The following is an 18,468-nucleotide window of genomic DNA, read 5'->3' as shown; positions in this document are numbered from 1 at the left end:
AAAGAGGCCATCATACTTCCTTCTCTAACTCAAGCATGGTTACTAAAGTTTCCCAGCTATATTGAATCATGAAGGAGTAGAATTGGAATTAGATTTTTTTCCATGAACCTAAATGCATACGATATATGAGAGAAAAATTTTGGCTTGTGCTATTTGAAATACATATTCAGCTGTGAATGCTAATAAATTGGCATTAAATATCCATTTAGTTTTGCAGCTTCTCTAGTTTGACCTTTGGAGTCCAGATACCGGAACTGTAGTACATCAGAAGCAGTAATACCAAATTTATTCTAATCACTTTTTATTTCTTTTGTTTCTTTTTTTTTATTATTATTAAACAGTTATTTGTAGTGATTGAACTTACTCTGTGACCTCCACTATTTTCATTACATCAGAGCTAAGGAAATATGAGTGCACACAGAACTGACCTGAGCCATAACAATATCAGTACTCAGGGGCTCAATGTCTGTTAGGCAAGATGTAAGTAAGTGAGGTCTGTTACCATTTCTTTGAAGCATCCCAAGGACAGCACATTTCATGTAGAGAGAGAGAGATTTGCTACAAGTGCTGTAGCCCAGGGAGATCTGAGAAATATGTATGGCAAGAAATCAAGAGAAAAGAGAGTGAAAGAACATCATTTATAAAAACAGCTTGACTGAGCAAGTAAGTCCGATTACTTGTGCTGTGCAACTATTGTCACTGTGGCTCCACAGGGAGCACGTCCATTTGTCACTAACACCATATTGTATCTCAGGACATACAAGTATTATATCAAATGCATCTCTTGATCACTGGATAGCAGTCTGCTTTCTGGCACATCTCAGATGTGTGGATAAATACTCAGGACTACACATGCTGCTCTCCATTATCCTACATCTAATCTTCCTCAAAGCATCTGCACAGAGACTTTAATTCACTTGCTTTGGCTTTTCTTAGGTTACTCTTGATTACACATATTTGCGTTTAAAGTAGCTGAGAGTGCTCTTACCCGGGTTCCACGTTGTGCGGGACCCCGAGCGAGGCAGGGGGGTGTACGAAGAACGGGACTCAGAGCGAGGGAGGGTGGCATAAGCCGACGGAGAGGTAGAACGGGGCAGGGTGGTATACGTAGAGCGAGACAAGGTGTTGTTATAGGAGGAGCGGGACAGGGTGTTGTAGCCAGAGCGTGACAGCGTGCCGTATGAGGTGCGGGGCAGAGGGGTATACACAGAGCGCCCGGTGGTGCCCCTCGTGGACCGAGAGGCGGGAGCCCAGGTGGAATGCAATGATGAGCGCGAGACAGCATTGCACGAGGGACCCCACCGCAGGCCACACAGGGAGCGGGATGCCGGGACACATGTGCTTCGTGACACAGGGCGGGATGCCGGGGTGCACACAGACCGGGCTGTTGCAGCTGCCAAAGGACGCGAGGCCGAGGGGCACACGAGGCAGCCTGCAGACACGTCCTCCGGGCGTGAGGCTGGTAAGCTTGCTGCTGCAGCTCCCACGGAGATGGAGGCCGGGGAGCACAGCGAGTGGGCTGCGGGAGGTCCCACGGGCCGAGGGGCTGGGGCGCACACTGAGTGGGACACGGAGCCGTTGCCCAGGTGCAGCCCTGGGGCAGAGCTACGTGCAACGAGAGGCACTGGGGGAGCCCCTGGGCAAGGCCCTGGGGAGCACACAGTGTGGGCCACAGGGCTGCTCGTGGGTTGAGATGGTAGCGTGGCCATCGAGCCGTACACAGGCTGAGATGTCGGAGAGCGTGCGGAGCCACAGAGGGAGGCAGAAGGTCTGGAAACTGCTGTTGGTGGTGGCACAGAGTGAGATACTGGAGAGCACACCGAGTGGGATGATGGAGCAGACACGTGGGTAGGGACTGCATGGGGTGCTGAGCTGGGGCTCGAGCCAGCCATAAAGTGATTCAGCAGGGCATTCACTGCATTATTTGCTGGGACAGACACAGAATAAGACATTGGTGCCCCTCCAGGCTGGTGTGTGGAGCCAGACCCTGACTCAAACAGCACGTGAGGCATTGGGGTGCACACAGGGTTGGATGCTGGGACAGGATTAGAGCCACGCACGGTGGGAGGCATTGGGACACAGGCAGGGGGAGGCATGGTCTCGCACATAACACGAAAGCCAGAATCGCATCCAGGATCAAAACCAAGATTGACGTTTGGATTGAAGCCTGCGTTGCAGATAGAGTTGCATAAGGGATGGCCTGCGGGGAGGTACACAAAGTCATACACGGGCTGGCCCGCTGCATCACAGTTGGGGTTGCACACTGGGATACATACATATTCGCACATGGACTGCAAAACAGGGTCCCCCGTAGTGACAGAGGCAGAGCTGTTGGCTGGGAGGGACCCGTTCTCACAGACATGGAGCGATCCGTTCTGGCTCACGGGGGGAATGCCATTTTGGCCCACAGGGTTACACACTTCAGTGCTGGCACACCCCTTGCAGTAGGCAAACTTGTGGCATCCAAAGTTGGCTAGGAGCCGGTGCTTGCCAAGCCTGTAAGGTGTAAACTCCACAACGGTTCGTGCCTGTTGATTGGAAGCCAACGTTCCCAAACTGAATGAACAGAAAGAAAAGAATTAGGGTGTCCCACAGGCCCTAGACAGCTCATAGTCCTGAAGCAATAGAAATTGAATATATATTATTAGGTTTGATTTGCTATGACATTTTCAGAGAGAGTTTGTTATGACAGCTTTGTTGCTCTTCCCTTCCTCCCCCAAAAAATCAGTGTTGTGGAAAAGCATGACAAGAATTTCCTTCTGCAAAAGGAGGTGTTATTCCTACCCATGAAAAATTCTACTGCCCTATAGTCAATTGCATATAGTTTTTACTTTACTGTTAGCATTTGGAAACTTTGTCAAGATATTCTTTGGGAAGAATAGTTTCTTAAATTCTTCAAAAACATAGTACACTTAACTCAGAAATATATTCAATGCTTCCCATTTTCTGTGGTCTAAGTTTTAGCAGGGACCTTTGTGGCATCAAGCTTATTATCATTCAGTAGGAACTACTCGTAATTGCTTCCCCTCAAAAATAGTCCAACTTCTGTCAGTTCTCCTTGTCATGAAGGACAGCAACTCACGTTAATGACCAGCTACTTCTTCAAGGATGCTATAGCATCCTGAAAGTTTTCAGTTTCTTGTGATCAACATGTTATGAGCTTAGAATGCACATTGCTATTTCTCACTATCTTTTTCTAATTGTTCAGGTATGCATTCATGAATATTTAGAGCAATTCTATTATAAACTCAATAGGATTATAAGGTTTGAGGCACCCAGCTAGAATTTTTTTTTGTGATGGAAACTGCGTATTTCCCTTCAGTTAAAAATTTGAAAAGCACTCTTAAATTATATCTTAAGGAAAATGAAGGAACAACATGTCTTGCCAGCTGTAAACGCTTTGTTAGTTTCAAGATGAGTGAGACTTTCAGTGGAGTTTCAAAGTAACGAGGAGCAAAAAGTCCTGTTTGGGCTCTCAACACCAAAAATACCGGAACTGTCATCCTCCTCAAAACCTGCTGTGACCTAACAGCCTTTAACCAACCCCAAATATTATCCTTATCCAAATAGTCATTGAACTTACTCAATGGTCATTGGTTCTTTGAATAAACCACAGCCTTCTAAAGTCATTATGCAGTTCTTCATATCTTCCTGGAGAGGATTGCAGAAGGAGATCTCTGCAGTGCAGGGTTGTTTCAGCCTGGGTTGGCTTAATAGCTACTCAAAACAAACAAACAAACTCATTCACATTTTTTTTTTGCAACCCTCACAATTAGCATTGAAGTAAATAAATGAAAGGGAAAGAGAGAGCTTATTCATATTCATGTTTCAGTTTGATGATCTGTATAGGTTAAAGAGTCCCAAAGTCTGTTTCTTAGATCATAAAGTCTATATTTACAGTTCTTTACCTTCACAATAACAGGTGGCCTGTTGATCACTATATCCCTGCTCACCATCAGAACATCTCCGCACTCTGGATCTGAGACCACAACTACTTTCATAATGTTGTGATCACAGAGATGAGGTCCATATTGATTATATGATAGACACAGTGGAATTTTTTTCACTGCAAAAAAAATTTTGATTATTATTCTGATGTTTTGGGGTGACAGCTCCTCCTCTTCCCTCCCCCTAAAATTTTAACCATCACTTACAAGGCACTGGCACTCAAAGTTATCATAGTGTCTTTGAGAACAGACATGATGTCTCCTGGCTTAGGGTGATACATTACTACATCCAACAGTCAGCTTCACACTTTTCAATGGCTATAACTACATCAGTGCATTTAGAAGAAAATTCTTTTTTATTTAATTTTGTGAAACTTTCATTTTACTGTAATTCTTAAAGCAGTAAACCAAACCTAGGTGAATGAAAGCTTGATAAAACAGAATGTAAACATCAGGTATGAAATTTCTTCTTAATAGTGACATGGTTTAAGTAAAGGGATTCTTTTTTCTTCAGGAAAATTATATTAATCATGAAAATAAGTGTTCATGATGTAGAACACCTTTCCACTTCTTATCATATTGTATATCTGGAAATAATCACCTTAGTGGTCAAAAAATGTTTTACACAGGCTAATGTCTTCTAGCTGAGGGAAATAATATGTCTTTCTGATAAACAGCTGTAACTATCTTTGTATTCAATATAGAATTCACGGTGGAAATTTTAGCAGAACCAAGTTTTCAGATGATCACCATGAACTCTAAACCTTGAGAAATTAAGCAAAGGCTACAGATAACTTTTTAGTACACATGCAGTGTTGATACCCTATTTATTTCTGAATGACCTCCCTGAAAGGAGTTCACCTGTCAATATTGAACATTGCGTTTATTTCACTTCCCAGCAGTATTAAGAGATCTCCACTAATCCTGGTCTTAAAAAAAAAAAAAGCATCTGCTGAAAAGTTAACCAAAGTGCATTAGACAAATCCACCTTTCTTACCTTCCCTTGGACCCAAGGTGACATTCACTTTGTCTTTCCAAAACTGATCCATTGGGCAACCATCATATGTTATTATTTGTGCACACAAATTAAAAGTTAGACTTTTGGGTTCATTACGCAAATTTTCTAGCAGCCAGTGCAGTTGGACATCTTCACCGTACATAGGGCAGTTAGCCATCTTTAGCCTCATATTAACACCAGAGTCACTCAGGAATGGGTTTCGGAGAGATGATAGCTCTCGATCTATATGACTGTTGGAAGCATTACAGTATCCTGGGTAAATTCTTCTGTAAGCCCTGTAATAGGCCTCCTTGCTTTTCAGAGAACCTGTTGAGGAAGATGTAAGATAATTGTAGTCATATCTACTAAAAAACTGAAGATAATTCAATTTCCTCTTCCTCCTTCCTGAAACCTAACCTAGTGGCTTCATGTAAAACACATCCCTCAGATAACAAAACCACAAGACATGCTAGTCTGAATGCATAAGAGCATTAAAAATAAATATTTCAAAAAAGATTCATAATACATATTTCATTTTCATTAGTTAAATTTCAGAATAGAAATTAAAATTTCAAAATGTATAATTAGTGTAAAACACAAAATATAAGAGTTAGAGTCAATAAGAAATACTATCATGTCTCAGAAGGCCAAATACACCATTCACATTAAGATATTCAATTTTCTTTTGTTATTTTTCCAGAAAAATAGAACTCGCATTTTTACAGCTCTAATTTACTCTACACTCCTCTAGGCAATTTGATAGTTAAACTCCTCCCTACTACAGAAAGATGAAAACCAGTAATCAGTAGCCCAGAAATAACAACAGCAGGATATCCTAGTAATACCAGAATTTAGTAGGTGAGTATATTTCCTAACAGGCCTGGTAAAAGGGGCAACAGGGAAGAAGTTAATCCTGGGTTTAAAAGAATTTAAGGTTTTTAGATAATCTAAAAATCTTCTAATATTTTAACTAGAGACCAAAACTTGCACACAGGAACAGTGATAGTAAATGGAAGTAATAACTAGACTGCTTTGTTTGATTCATCTAAATATGCTTAGAAGGTTAAGAATTAGGTTCCTGTTTGAACTCAAAAACATATTCCTCTTCCTCAGAAAAAGTCAAGTTTAGATTGTTCTACTCATTTTAACAGAGGATAATTACATTTGTTGGTAATTTTATAAGATTAGCATTTCACATTTCCCTTAACCCATGTAATAACTTTTCATCATACCTAGCTCATACTTGTAAGTCCCACTGATATCTTCACACTGGTCACTGCCAACACTCTTAGTGCTCAGATGTTGTCCACATGGCCAAGTGTCGCAGAAAAGCTTTGTTTTTTTGGCATTGCTTTGGGAAAGCCAGCCAATGTAGTTCGAATTTAGCCGAGAAAACAAGTGATGACCATCATAGTCCAAATCTAGCTCCCCTTCTCTGATGCTTCGAACCCATGTCGGACCACTGCAAGCTAAACCTAAGTGAAATGGAAATAAAAATGTTATGATAGGACATAACCTGAGAAACTGAGCAAAATAAGCTTAGGAAAACAATAACAGATACAGGAAAAAATCTTAATTACCTCTGCCTGTTTCCAAGGGTGTTGGATCCAGACACTGCCAATCACCACAGCATTGATTTAGGTCTCTGCGGGTCATCCAAGACTCATTCCAGCAGTGGTATCGCCTGTAGCATGGAGGAATATAACATTAAAGACATCTCTTGAGTTAAGTTCATTGCCTTCCTAAGGAGTAAAATTGTATTAGAGACAACCTTTTCATAAAATGAACAGTATCTGTCTTAATATTGGAAAGGCGTTTGGGGATAGGGGTTGTTTATTTTGTTTTATATTGTTCATCCTGCAAATGTGTTTCAGGAGCCTGTAGATCTGACCGTTAGACAATCTTCTTTCAGCCTAAGTTTTTTCAGTTGGCAACATACCAACATGTTACTTTTGGTTAAATACCTCTTTTCTTTCCTAACATTTATTTCCTGATTCTTTAGAGAGAAATCCCATACTGTCTTAGTTGTATTTTTATTGGCTTAACAAAGAATAAGTTTTAAGCCTTTTCTGCTAGAATAGGATCCTTATCCTCTTCATAGCCCATGAATACATCAATTTCAGTTTGATATCATCTTTCTGAAATGTGAAAGACTGCAAAATCCATTAAAACCTCTCAAAGATGAGACTTCGATACAATCAAAATTCTGGTGCAGTGAAAATATGAACATACTGGCAACAGGTGACAACATGAAATTCTGCTATGATGAGTGATGATGTCATACTAATGTGAACATGAATTGAAAGGTTGATAGGAATGAAGCAATCCGTGATCAGGAACATCAGAACGACCACATAGACTGAGTAGACTGCCTCTTGAGTAATTATTATGTTTGTAAAAAGCATTACTAGGAAACTAAGCAGCCTTGCTGCACCAAAGATATAGATACACTAAAAAGGCAGATTTATGCTCTCCTATCATTCTTTTTTTTTCCGTAAAACCTGAGGACCATATTATTTATTTCTTATTTACCATAGCTTGTCTTTACCACACAGGTTTTTTCCAGTACAGTCAAAAAGCTCATTGATTCCAAGGGGATTCTCAGTTGAACATGGAAAACAGAAGTTCGTGACAACACGGCTTGGAATTCCCAAGCACCTCATCACTGTAAGTAAAAAATATTCATGGGTCATTATAGAAATGAATTAATCAAGCAAGCCTTTCACTTATTTTATAAATAATTCTCATATATTCTAATTTTCAATAATTAAACACAAAATATGGGTAGGAGGGCAACATTTGGGGTGCAATGACTCTCTCTTTAAGATTTCTTTTGAGTAGTTGAAACATAACGTGGAAAGAACCTAGCAGAAAGGAGTGGATCATTACTCTTCCAAGTTATAAAATCAGATCCTTTGTAGGTTGAGAAACAATGATCCAATCCTGAATTAATAAAACAACACTTAGAAATCTCTACCTAATTTTTTTTGTAAAAGGTGTAGTGTGTATAGATTCATCTATAGAGTATCAATTTAATTTTCTTCAATGCAGAAGCAGGATCAGTAAAGAGTATAACTCTAGCATTCAATTTTTTTGTCTATATAGTTTAATTCACTATTATCTCCGCTCTTCCATTAAAAGAGGATGGTAGCTTGCTGCTCCTATGTTTTGGAGGAGATAATACTAGATGTGTTATTCCTGTTCATAACTTGGTATTTCTACTCATCCTCCAAACCTCACTCAAAGCATAAAATTCTGCTTCCACAATGCAGTGCTTGCCCTGTGCTATTTAAAAAACTACAGTATTGAGATCTACACAGTATTAAGGTCAGAGAGAAGGCAGTACTGGTTTTCTTCTTGCTTTTCTTTCCATATAGGAAAGCAATAGGTTGATAAACGCTATGCTAGGTGGCCACATAATATTGTAACAGGGCAAAACATTCAATTTCTTTTGTATCAGAAGATTATAAATAATATGCTTGCAGTACTTTTTAGGGTAAGAGGCTTTTGATCTGGGTTTTCTTTCTTGCCATCAGGATAACTGTGTGAGCACAGATGGAGGTATCATACCTGTGCACATTACTGCAGCAAGAGACCCACAGTAGCCATATCTGACTGGTCTACATCTGCCATTGTACCATTGCTGAAGAATAGGGACACTTCCGTTCCAAGAAAATGGCTTAGTTCCTTTCAGGTAATCATTGTTTTCTGGAATCTTCATGATACTGTTAGTGTTATGGCTACTTATCTAGAAAAAGAAAAGAAAAACAATCTGTCTAAACACCTGACCAAATCTTCACATCTTAAGCATATCGCAACACTATCAGAAATTTACATGATGATTTTTTTTTTCCTGTGAATCTGAGCACAGAAAAATTTTCTTCTGCTACTCACATTGTGTTAGATTACAGTGCAGTTTATTCTTGTGCAATATAATGTGGCGTGACCCATCTATTCAGAGGTCGCACACCATTAGATCTTACCATGTGGTTCACCACCATGCTGACATGCACAGGATCATTGCGCCAACAATGGTCTCGATCAGAGCCACGGTGGTAACTTCCACCCATGTCTAGAACCTTTAAGCAGATATCCAGAATCCCATCTTCAAACTAAGAAAAGAGAAGTTAAGACAAGTATCATGGTATTCTGACATTGATAAAGTCTCTTTCTTTTCAACAGTGTAGTCTTTTTCATGCCTATGCTGCTCTCTCCCTTCTCTTCTCATCAGTTTTTTTTTTTTTTTTATCCCAACTGCTAACAGTCGTCTTGGTTTTGTCTGTCTGCTTGAAGAAAGATGAAATAAGATCTCTTTAAAAATCAGGGTTTTTTTTCTTATGTTTCATCAATGGGGTCATTTTCCTTCAAAAGCACAATATTTAGCTTCACTTTTCCAAGAACACTCTGTAGTTTCCCCAGCTCTGCTACAGAAAGCTTTCTCCCAATTGTTTGTGCTATTATGAGAGTTTCAGTGATTTCTTTCTGTGCATGCATAGTTTGAACAGGTCCTAAGAGCCTTTTACACTTCATAATATAAGATCAATTTCTGAAAAATACGTATTAAACTGATGTTACTATAACTTCATTTATTTACAAAATAGGATGACTACTTCTGAAGAAATCTTGAAAATGTACCTGTCCAAAGTGCCATGGTCTAGAGGTAATGTGCTTGTGAACCCCTTCATACAGTATCCCATGTTCATTCAGAACATATTCTTGTCTGTGGGCTTGATTGTCCATATATACAGGGTCATCTGGAAAAGAGGCAGAGCTGTCAGTCAGACAATATGTATATCTCCAACATGTCTACATCTTCTTTCTCACCCTATCTTTCCTATATTTCCTATCTTTTTTAAATTTATACTCTTAAACATGTGTAAGGGTCCTGGATGTCTGCACATTCATGGATAATTAATTTCTACTTGCAGCTTAATATTGCCTTTATCAAGTCTCTCCCAGCTATAGCACACCTGAGTTACGGCAGTTTCAATTTATCTTCACACTACACAGTTTTGAGTCAAACTTTATGTGTTTAAAGTTGTGTGTCCAATTTTAACCCAATCAAAAGTACACAGCATATGAATATTTGCCATGTAATGACTTTGACAAGGGTCCTACAGACTCCATGACTGCAATTAAGACCAGAACCAAATCTACAGAATTACGTTCGTATCTGTACTACATTATTTCATGGTGATATCACTCACTCAAAAGAAAGCCATTCTAAAAGTGAAAAAAAAAAAAATACTATATCACTACTATCACTAAGAAACTAAATTAAAACACTTAGCCACTCTTGATTGCAGAAGGCCACTCTTGTAATTGCAGAAGGAAGAAAAAAGAAATAAAAAGTGAAATCCCTCTCTGTTTCTCAGGCTATTTATGATCACCTACTTACAACTCAAGTAATATGTTTCTCCAACCTTTTTACTCATAATTAACATTTTTCTTAAAACCACGCAAACATCACTAGAGCTCTTACCTGCACACCAGGGGTTAAAAAGGACACAAAAATCTCCAAGACACCGCTGGTATGTGTGACCACAAGATGTGACTTGCATATTGAAAATGTAACGACCAATGCAGGCATTGGAGGGAGGAAACACATTGACATTTATGCATTTTGGTTGATGAGTTTTGTAAGAAGCACTCCAGCAGGTTTGATCTAGACATCTGCCCATTGGGAAGGTGCATTTCATCTCATCTGACTCACAGGATCTGAGGCCTTTTCAGGAAAACAAATACAACTTCAATAAGGCTAAAGAAAGCACATGTAGAAGACAAGTAATTTGCTTAGCAATCATTTGCAATGTAAAGCTCCCAAGGGTGGTTCCCTTTCTCCCTTGCCACTTTCTCAACAGGATGAAAAAGCTACGCATAGTAGAAGCAATGCCCAGGTTAGGGGAAGATGATGAGTGGATAGATCTATTTACACAGATGATGAGTGGATAGATACTATTTATCATTGAAGACTGTGGGAAATGCTACTTACTGGCAAAGGAGTGAGAAAGACTACACAGAGTTTGAGAGTGACTACCTGTTTCCACGGTGAAAACAATCTCGTCCACAGAGTCATCCCAGTCCCGATTTTGTAGGTGAATATAAAAGTTGAAGGCTTGGCCTCTCCTTATTATCTGTCTATCAGTTCCGAAGAGATGGGTATTATGACATTGGCAGTTGGCAGGACAGTTCAGACCAATATCTCCCACCTCAATGACTGCAGAATTGAGAAATGAACATGGGGGAGAAAACAGATAATTGAGATCACATCATTGGCTAAGGTCAAGACTATGTGAAGTGGGGGATAAAGATAAAAGACAGAGATAATCATTTTGACAAATTCATTCAAGAGTTGGTTTAAACTCCAGCAGCACTGAGAAACTGTATAATAAGACCAGACATATATCCGTAAAAGTATCCTTCAAAGTCTCTCTCTTCCTTTGCTCGCAGGTGGAAACTTGCATAATGCTTTGATTTATAAAGCTGCGCTACAAGTTTCACATGTTTTATATGATGTCTTCTTGTTTTACATATAACTGATGCCAAGGGATGATATTGGTATCTCTACTTGAAAAATCGATTTTGTATTGTAATATTCCCTCCAAATTACAGCACATTGTCTACAGATATAATTACTTTTAAACCACAGCAAGCAGTAACATTTTTTCACATGCTATCAGTTGAGAGTTGGTATTTATACAGATGATAAAGCAATAATAAAGCAAACTGAAAAAAGATTTGATAACAAATGTATGGGTTTGAAAGACTAAACGGCACTCACTTCAAGGGAATTATAGAAAAAATGAATATCAACAAATATCAAAAAATATAAATAATGTTAAATATGCATGTGCATGTAAATATAAGTGTCTAGATCTACATTTCTAAAAATGGTAAAAGGTTTGGAGACACTCATTTCATTACCTAAATTAAGACATCTTTAAGAAACTTGGTGGAGAAGGAAATATTCATGAGTTACAACTCTTTTTAAATGCTGACAAACTATCCCAATAGCTATGATTGGCTTGACAATAAGCTAGGATGATACCCTCAGGCATCCTGCCTCGATATCAGTCATTTCACAGGGGTAATTATGCTCCTGCTGCTAGGAGTATGGGTGGCAACACTCATTTTTACTTATTTACATACAACTCATGCTTTTTAACAGTGCTTCACTCTAATTGAAGACAATGGGAGCTGTAAATTCTCAGCAGTTTTGGAAATCAGGTTCATGGAACTACAAAGTCTTGCATATTATTTTAATTCTGAAGGGTCACATTTGGTCCTGCTAAGCCTGCAAACCCACCAAACAGTGCAGTTTCTCTAACTACATTGGCATTAATTTGGGCATAGAAAGATGGTCTGTAGTAGAAAGTAATCTTTGCCATCCAGAACTTAGGGAGAATCCACACAAAAGAAGATTCATAGCTAGAGCCCATGGCACATGGGCACTTCGCACTCAAATCAATGATGTTTCCCAGGATCACATCCTGGAAGTGAATTATTACAGAAATGAACTGGGGGAATGCAGTGGAATGACCCCCCCCACACACACACACACACACCTTTTTCTGATTGTTTCTTCAAATCAAAATCACTTTTTTTTTCATCTAGGCATTTTAATTTGTTAATGAATAAATGATTCAGCTCTTCAGCAGAGATCAGCAGAGAGAAACACAGACCTAGGCGTCACCCATGTTAAAAACATGCATCACCATCAAAGACAAGCAAAAATAGGGCATGCATGACATCATTATTGTTGCTGATGAAGGCATCATACCTGTTGAACAGGAGAGGGTAACAGAGTGGAATTGAAAATCTTGTATCTTTATGACAGTTGCCAACCATAATGCAAAGTGTCCTGGTAAGAAACGATCAGGACCATTCCTAGCACACGCTAGGAGTTCCTATGGTCAAGAACATTGAAAGAACTTGACACATCTTCACCATCCTCTGAAGGAGTTCATAAACCAAGACAACAGCACTCAGCACTACATCCAGTCAATCCAGCTGAACTGGAACAGCAGGGAGTTGAGATATTACATGTTTCTCAGGGTAGTTCTCTAAAGTCAACCCACAGCGTGGTTATCAGCATCAGTTATCATAGCTGGATCACAAAAGAGCATACAACTGCTTTCTTAAGGAAGTGCACCTCAGAGAAAATACTGAAAGCTAATCAATTTCGTATCTCTCATTGGTTTTCTTTCACTGATAGAAACCCAATCTCCAAAACCAGTCACTGCATTTTCTTTTATCTAAATCCATTCTGCCTTCATTCAAGAGAGACTCCTTCATGCTTCCATTACGAAATAACTGCTTTTACAATAGAATACTGAAAACTAAAACTTTGTACTCAGTGCTAGAAAGAGAATATTTTCTTTCCCATGCTTTTTCTCATTCTCAGAAATGGCTACTTCTTCTCTGTAGCACTCCCCTTCTCTTTTAAAAAAAGTTTCTTTCAAAAGTTACTCTTATCTTTCTGACTAATAAATAAGAAAATCTAAATCACAGAAATAATATCCAGGCTTGAATCCACATAGTGATAAGTACAATTTTTTCTGATGTCCTTACAGCTGACTAGTTTACTACCCCAGCTTTCAGCCCTGACTCAAGTGACAAAGTTTCAAAGCACTCACCTTCCATTTTTCTTCTACTTATACCAGTATCTCAAGCACACTGCTGGTGGAGCTACCTGCTTCTCAGCAAGATGCACTGCAAGGTCTGGCCGATCTCCTCTGTGAACCAACCTCATTTCCTCTCAGTAACATTTATATTCAGAACTAAAAGGCTGTCACGCATATTGCATCAACAAAATGCCAGTTTAGAAAGAGGCACCACCCATGTGTCTACTGATGCTCATAAATGATTCATTTTAGCTTGAAGCATTATTAGGGAGAGTCCTGTGGCTGGAGGGAGAGTTCTTGGTACTTCTCCTATAGCATAGTACTCTTAATATCCCACGACTCTGAGAGTCTCAGAAATATTTTAAGACCACAACTATATGAATTTTAAGACCACACTTTTCAGTGAAAGTCGATATTTTCAGCCATTTACGGTTCCCACAAATCCCGCCACTTACTCTTTCCTTCTGGCTAGACATATTTGATAGCCTATAGGAAAATGATAAAGAACGTTAGACCCAGGGACCTCAGCCGGATTTAGATTGTTTCAAGCTGGCCATCAGTGGACATCTTTATTGCAGCAAGCAGAAATCCCAGTTTTCAGAAAGTCTGTATAGCACTACCTACCCAAGAGTAAGTCAGAGTATAATAAAGAGTTACAAACTTTCCCAGTGTAAGCAGTAAAATAAACAGAAAAAAATACGCTGTTTTTTCAAGCAGAGATTTAAATTTAATCTAAAAATTACAGAATTTATTTATACTTTGTGTGCATTTATGTGAGAGGACATAACCAATTTTTTAGCTAGTTACTTACCCCTTCTTCCTCCCTCAACATTACTGATGTTTTTCCAACAATTTCTGTGAAAAGAAAAAATACATTTTGACACAAAATGTTTTGTTTCATTTAGGTTCCAGACATCTTTTACTAAAGAAAAACAACAACTAAAAGAGTATTCTCTCTGTGCACTAACTCAGTGATGAGGACATAAGCTTGCACATAAGAGAGAGAGGCTCAGATTTCCTTTGCCAAAATCAGAATAGAGATTTGCAACAGTTGTCTCTTATCCTTGGAAGAAACAGCAAGCTTCATACCATAACTTATCTTTTCAATTCCTCCAACAGAAGTTATTCTAATTTGGATAATTTGGTGAGTTTTTAGGAATTTTTGTGCAAATAGAAAAAAAATCATTCATTGATACAGAAGGAATGCAAATAATTGTAATTTAATGATTAGGATAACTGCCTGGATTCTAGTTAGTTCTTTAAGAAATCATAAAAGGAAATAGTTTAACTAATAGTGAAATAACTTGGTTAGCTTAATAGCTTAGCTATTGTGAAATAACTTTTCACAGAAATTAGAGCAGAGAGAAAAACAGCACATTAGCAGTGGTTTTGCAAGAGTGGTTAAAAAAAGTAGTATGACTGATGTATATTAAAGTGAACATAATGTTCAGTGTGTTCACATTTGAAACTTGTAAATATTTGGCTAGACAGTAGTCAGGCATGAAAACATATGTGAATCCTAAATATTTAATTAATTTTTCATAAAAATCACGTATCTGAAAATGAGTATTGCTACACCAAGTTTCTTTTTCTTAGTATTTGACTATTAAAAAACTTCTACGCATTGAAAAATGAAAAATAATACTATTCCAAAAGAAATCTTCTAGTTAAAATATAAAATAATGTAGCCATAAAAACACAATGAACTTCAAATCAACCTGCAAAATAGGATAATAGTGGTCTAACCGTCTGAACCCTACTCACAAATGTATGCCCATACTAAAATCCAGACAACTTTGGTATTTAGCATTAATCGTTTACTTGCAAATCTGATCTTGATGGGACTTTTCAGGTAGCAAAGTGACTATCCTAGTCTTATAAAGAGAAAATTAGCAAAGCTGGTCACAGTTTCTGAGAATAAATTAATGAAAATCCCTTCAAATACCTCTAGTTCAACCACCTGCCTAAATATTTTGGTAAATGAAAGCTTCTGACAAATAAAAGAAAACAAATAAGCATCAGCAAGTGACTGCACCTGTGGGTTCAAAAAGACTTAATTAATAGTTTAAAATAATAAAGGCCTGAATCACAAGCTGAACACTTTCTGTATGGATATGAGTCACTGACTTTATAAGTGCTCTTGCTTAGATCCTGGAAGCTGCTTTGGTGCCCATCTGTCTCTGCAGGATCACGGTATAGACCCCTGGCCCCAAAGCACTCTCCTGGGTACCTGTGTTTCTGCCTATCAGTATGTGTGCAACCATCCCATTGCTGTTGCCAGCTCACAGCTAACAGACTGGTTGGTGCTCTCACTCCAGCCTAAGTCCCGAGTGCCTCAAGGAAGAATCTTTAATAAGGTAGAAAATCATAGCATACTAGTTCTCTAGGTTTACTTAGTCTATTCTTATTCCTGTTGGCTTCCAAGCCCTGCTTCAAATGAGCTAGAAGCAAGTAGCCCAGGTAAGGGGGAAACTGCACTAAGAAAAGGCCAGGAATCACAAGGGAAGTGTGAGGCTGAACCCAAGCAGGAAAGAGTCACATGGTTCAGTATAAAGAGTTGCCCATCAGTTTATCACCTATCTAAACGATCAATGTGCCCATTGCTGACCTCTAGGAGAGCTGAGGTTCCCGGATAGAAACAGTTCCCCTCTCTACCTGACTGCTAGGTACACAAAGCTAAGACTGATAGTCCCTTAGTCCTAGTTTGGGGTGCTTTATCCCCTTACCTCCATCTCTTTCCTTAACACTTCACTCACTGTTCACTCAAGCGGTCCTCTCCACGTTACTGCAGTATCTTATCTGTACATTTAAAAGTCCCCTGAAACATAGAGAGAAGCTGATATTCCTGATGCAGGGCTAAAAATTCTGCAAAATAGCAAATTTGAGATTTAGGCACTTTAAGCATTGAGGCTATTAAGTTTCTTTCAAGGCCTTGGCTTTGGCCTTTACTGTACAAGTATCTACACGATAATAGTTTAGAGAGATTTTTTTTTTTTTTAATTTATAGGGTAGTTGCTACTTACAACAGTTCTGGTTGCATTTACCTTTTATAATACTTTAAAAATTACTTTTTGGACTGTGGACTTGCATTATGGTATATGCTAAGCATTGACAAAGTCAAGTGATGTGCCTACTAAGGCTTGGAAATCTTCGTAGCTTTAAACTGCCCATTATGCCACTAGGAAAAGATTAGAATTGCTAGATTCTAGAATTCACTAGATTCTAGTGAACTTAAAATTTTACAGAAATTATGACAATTGATGGAGTGAAAAGTTACCTATCAAGTAAGGATATTGGAATTAATCATTATCTGTCATCGCTATCTGCTCCCAAGAGTTCAGGAATATTCCTATCTAATTAGGAAAGGGTATATAGAAAAAAAAAAAGCCATAGGTTAAATCCTAGGAATTCACATACAGTACATCAGACATTCAGAGCTTCATATTATAGGAGTAATTGGCACACTAACATGAACTCTTTCACAGTATACTCCCAGAAGTTTCTTAAAATTCATAAATCAATTTGCAGTGAGGGTGCCTTTCATTAAAGAACCTGAAAGCACTGGCAACTACTCTGTTGAGTGTAAGCAAGTATTACAGCACCCAATTTACAGATGAATTAGGACAAAGAAACACTTCAAATGAAGTCTTAAATGAGAAGACTGTGTTTTTCTTTCTAGCAGCTGGAGGGAATTAGTAGAAATAATTAATTATAGGAGGTTTCTGAAACAACAGAAGCACCAGTTTTCATCAAAGAAAGCAAGAACTCCTCCATGACAGCTCTTGTCCAGGCTGGTTCACTGGGACTCACCTCGCGTTCTGGTGGAGTCGCTGGCTCTCCTATGCCTCTGCCTTATGCTAGCTTTACATTAACTGTGTCAACCTGTTTTTTAACTCCATTTGATGGGATGCTCTTTTGCCCAGTACCCACACTGCCAGTGAGAAAGGTACATGCCTATAATGTCACAGAGTATGCACAATACAGAAAAGTCAAACTGTAATAGTTTGCTATGCACGTACCACATAAGAGCAAGCAAGAACATATTTTGTGCTTAAGGCATACTGTCTTTGTATTTAGAGCAGAACTTGGCGAAAATACTAGTCTGAATCATAGTGCAGGCCTTACTTCTTTACTTCCGCTCTGCTTGATAACCCTTTTTTTTTTTTAAATAGGTGCATTTTCATGTACTTTAATACCAGTACCAAATGTGGAAAAGAGAATGACAGGGTTAGATTAATAAATAAAACTATAAACATTGCATAAATTGCTTGATTTCTGCAGCGAAACCATTTTTCATATAGAAATAAACATCTAGTTTGGCTACAAAGAAAGGTCACAAACTGAAATGCAAATGTATAGTTCAATAATTCACCAGCTAAACTACTCTGTACGTTAAGCTCACTTTCAAGTGAGCCTGTTCACAACTGTATTAAAAATTGAAGTAGAATAAACTACTCATACTTACCATGCACTAATAAACTTTGTCTACTCAGAGAATTAATGTAAGTAGCTAGTATTACTGTAAGTCCAAACCTTAGCTCACTAAACAGTAACTTTCCCACACAGGAAAACTTATAAATCATCACACTTGTGATTACAGCCCACTGATCTAACTGCCCAAGCGGTGGAGTAGATATTATGGATCTTTCACCCCCAGACAAGCAGGGCTAACTAGAAAAAGATTCAGTCTGAGCAGTGTGAGTTGAAAGAATGCAACAGAGAAGTGTATTTACTGGGTTTGATCACACAAGGTTCTGGATTAACTTGAAAAATGCAAGTTGGCTCCTGCTCTGTTCCTTAATTTAAGACTTCAACTTTTAATGAAGTCTGCTTGTTGTTCCAAAATCCACTTTCTCCTCTAATACGTCTTCCTCAATGTGCATTTAAAATTTCTTTTTAA

General features: G+C 38.6%; 1 protein-coding gene across 1 annotated transcript; it reads right to left on the bottom strand.

Moving 5' to 3' along the window:
- Positions 1-335: 335 nt before the first annotated feature.
- LOC104143037 (protein-glutamine gamma-glutamyltransferase 5) lies at positions 336-13,688 on the bottom strand. The gene is made up of 13 exons (XM_068933827.1): positions 13,581-13,688; positions 10,982-11,161; positions 10,427-10,669; positions 9,580-9,698; positions 8,928-9,056; positions 8,515-8,692; positions 7,477-7,609; positions 6,525-6,628; positions 6,177-6,419; positions 4,945-5,271; positions 3,909-4,066; positions 3,584-3,717; positions 336-2,556 (listed from the first exon to the last, which is right to left on the bottom strand). Exons 1-13 carry the CDS (start codon positions 13,585-13,587, stop codon positions 948-950), a joined length of 3,564 nt encoding a protein of 1,187 aa, XP_068789928.1. The 5' UTR covers positions 13,588-13,688; the 3' UTR covers positions 336-947.
- Between the last annotated feature and the right edge of the window lie 4,780 nt (positions 13,689-18,468).

The sequence above is a fragment of the Struthio camelus genome, chromosome 2 (assembly GCF_040807025.1).
Source record: "Struthio camelus isolate bStrCam1 chromosome 2, bStrCam1.hap1, whole genome shotgun sequence".
Lineage (NCBI taxonomy): Eukaryota > Metazoa > Chordata > Aves > Struthioniformes > Struthionidae > Struthio > Struthio camelus.
Note: the sequence above shows the minus strand (reverse complement) of the source record. Positions and strands in the feature narration are given on the sequence as shown.

Coding starts and splice junctions, on each gene's coding strand:
- LOC104143037 (XM_068933827.1), bottom strand. Junction 9,699..10,426: donor TTTTAACCCCTGGTGTGCAG/GTAAGAGCTCTA, acceptor CCTCTTTTCCAG/ATGACCCTGTATATATGGAC. Junction 7,610..8,514: donor TGCTGCAGTAATGTGCACAG/GTATGATACCTC, acceptor TTTTACTTACAG/TGATGAGGTGCTTGGGAATT.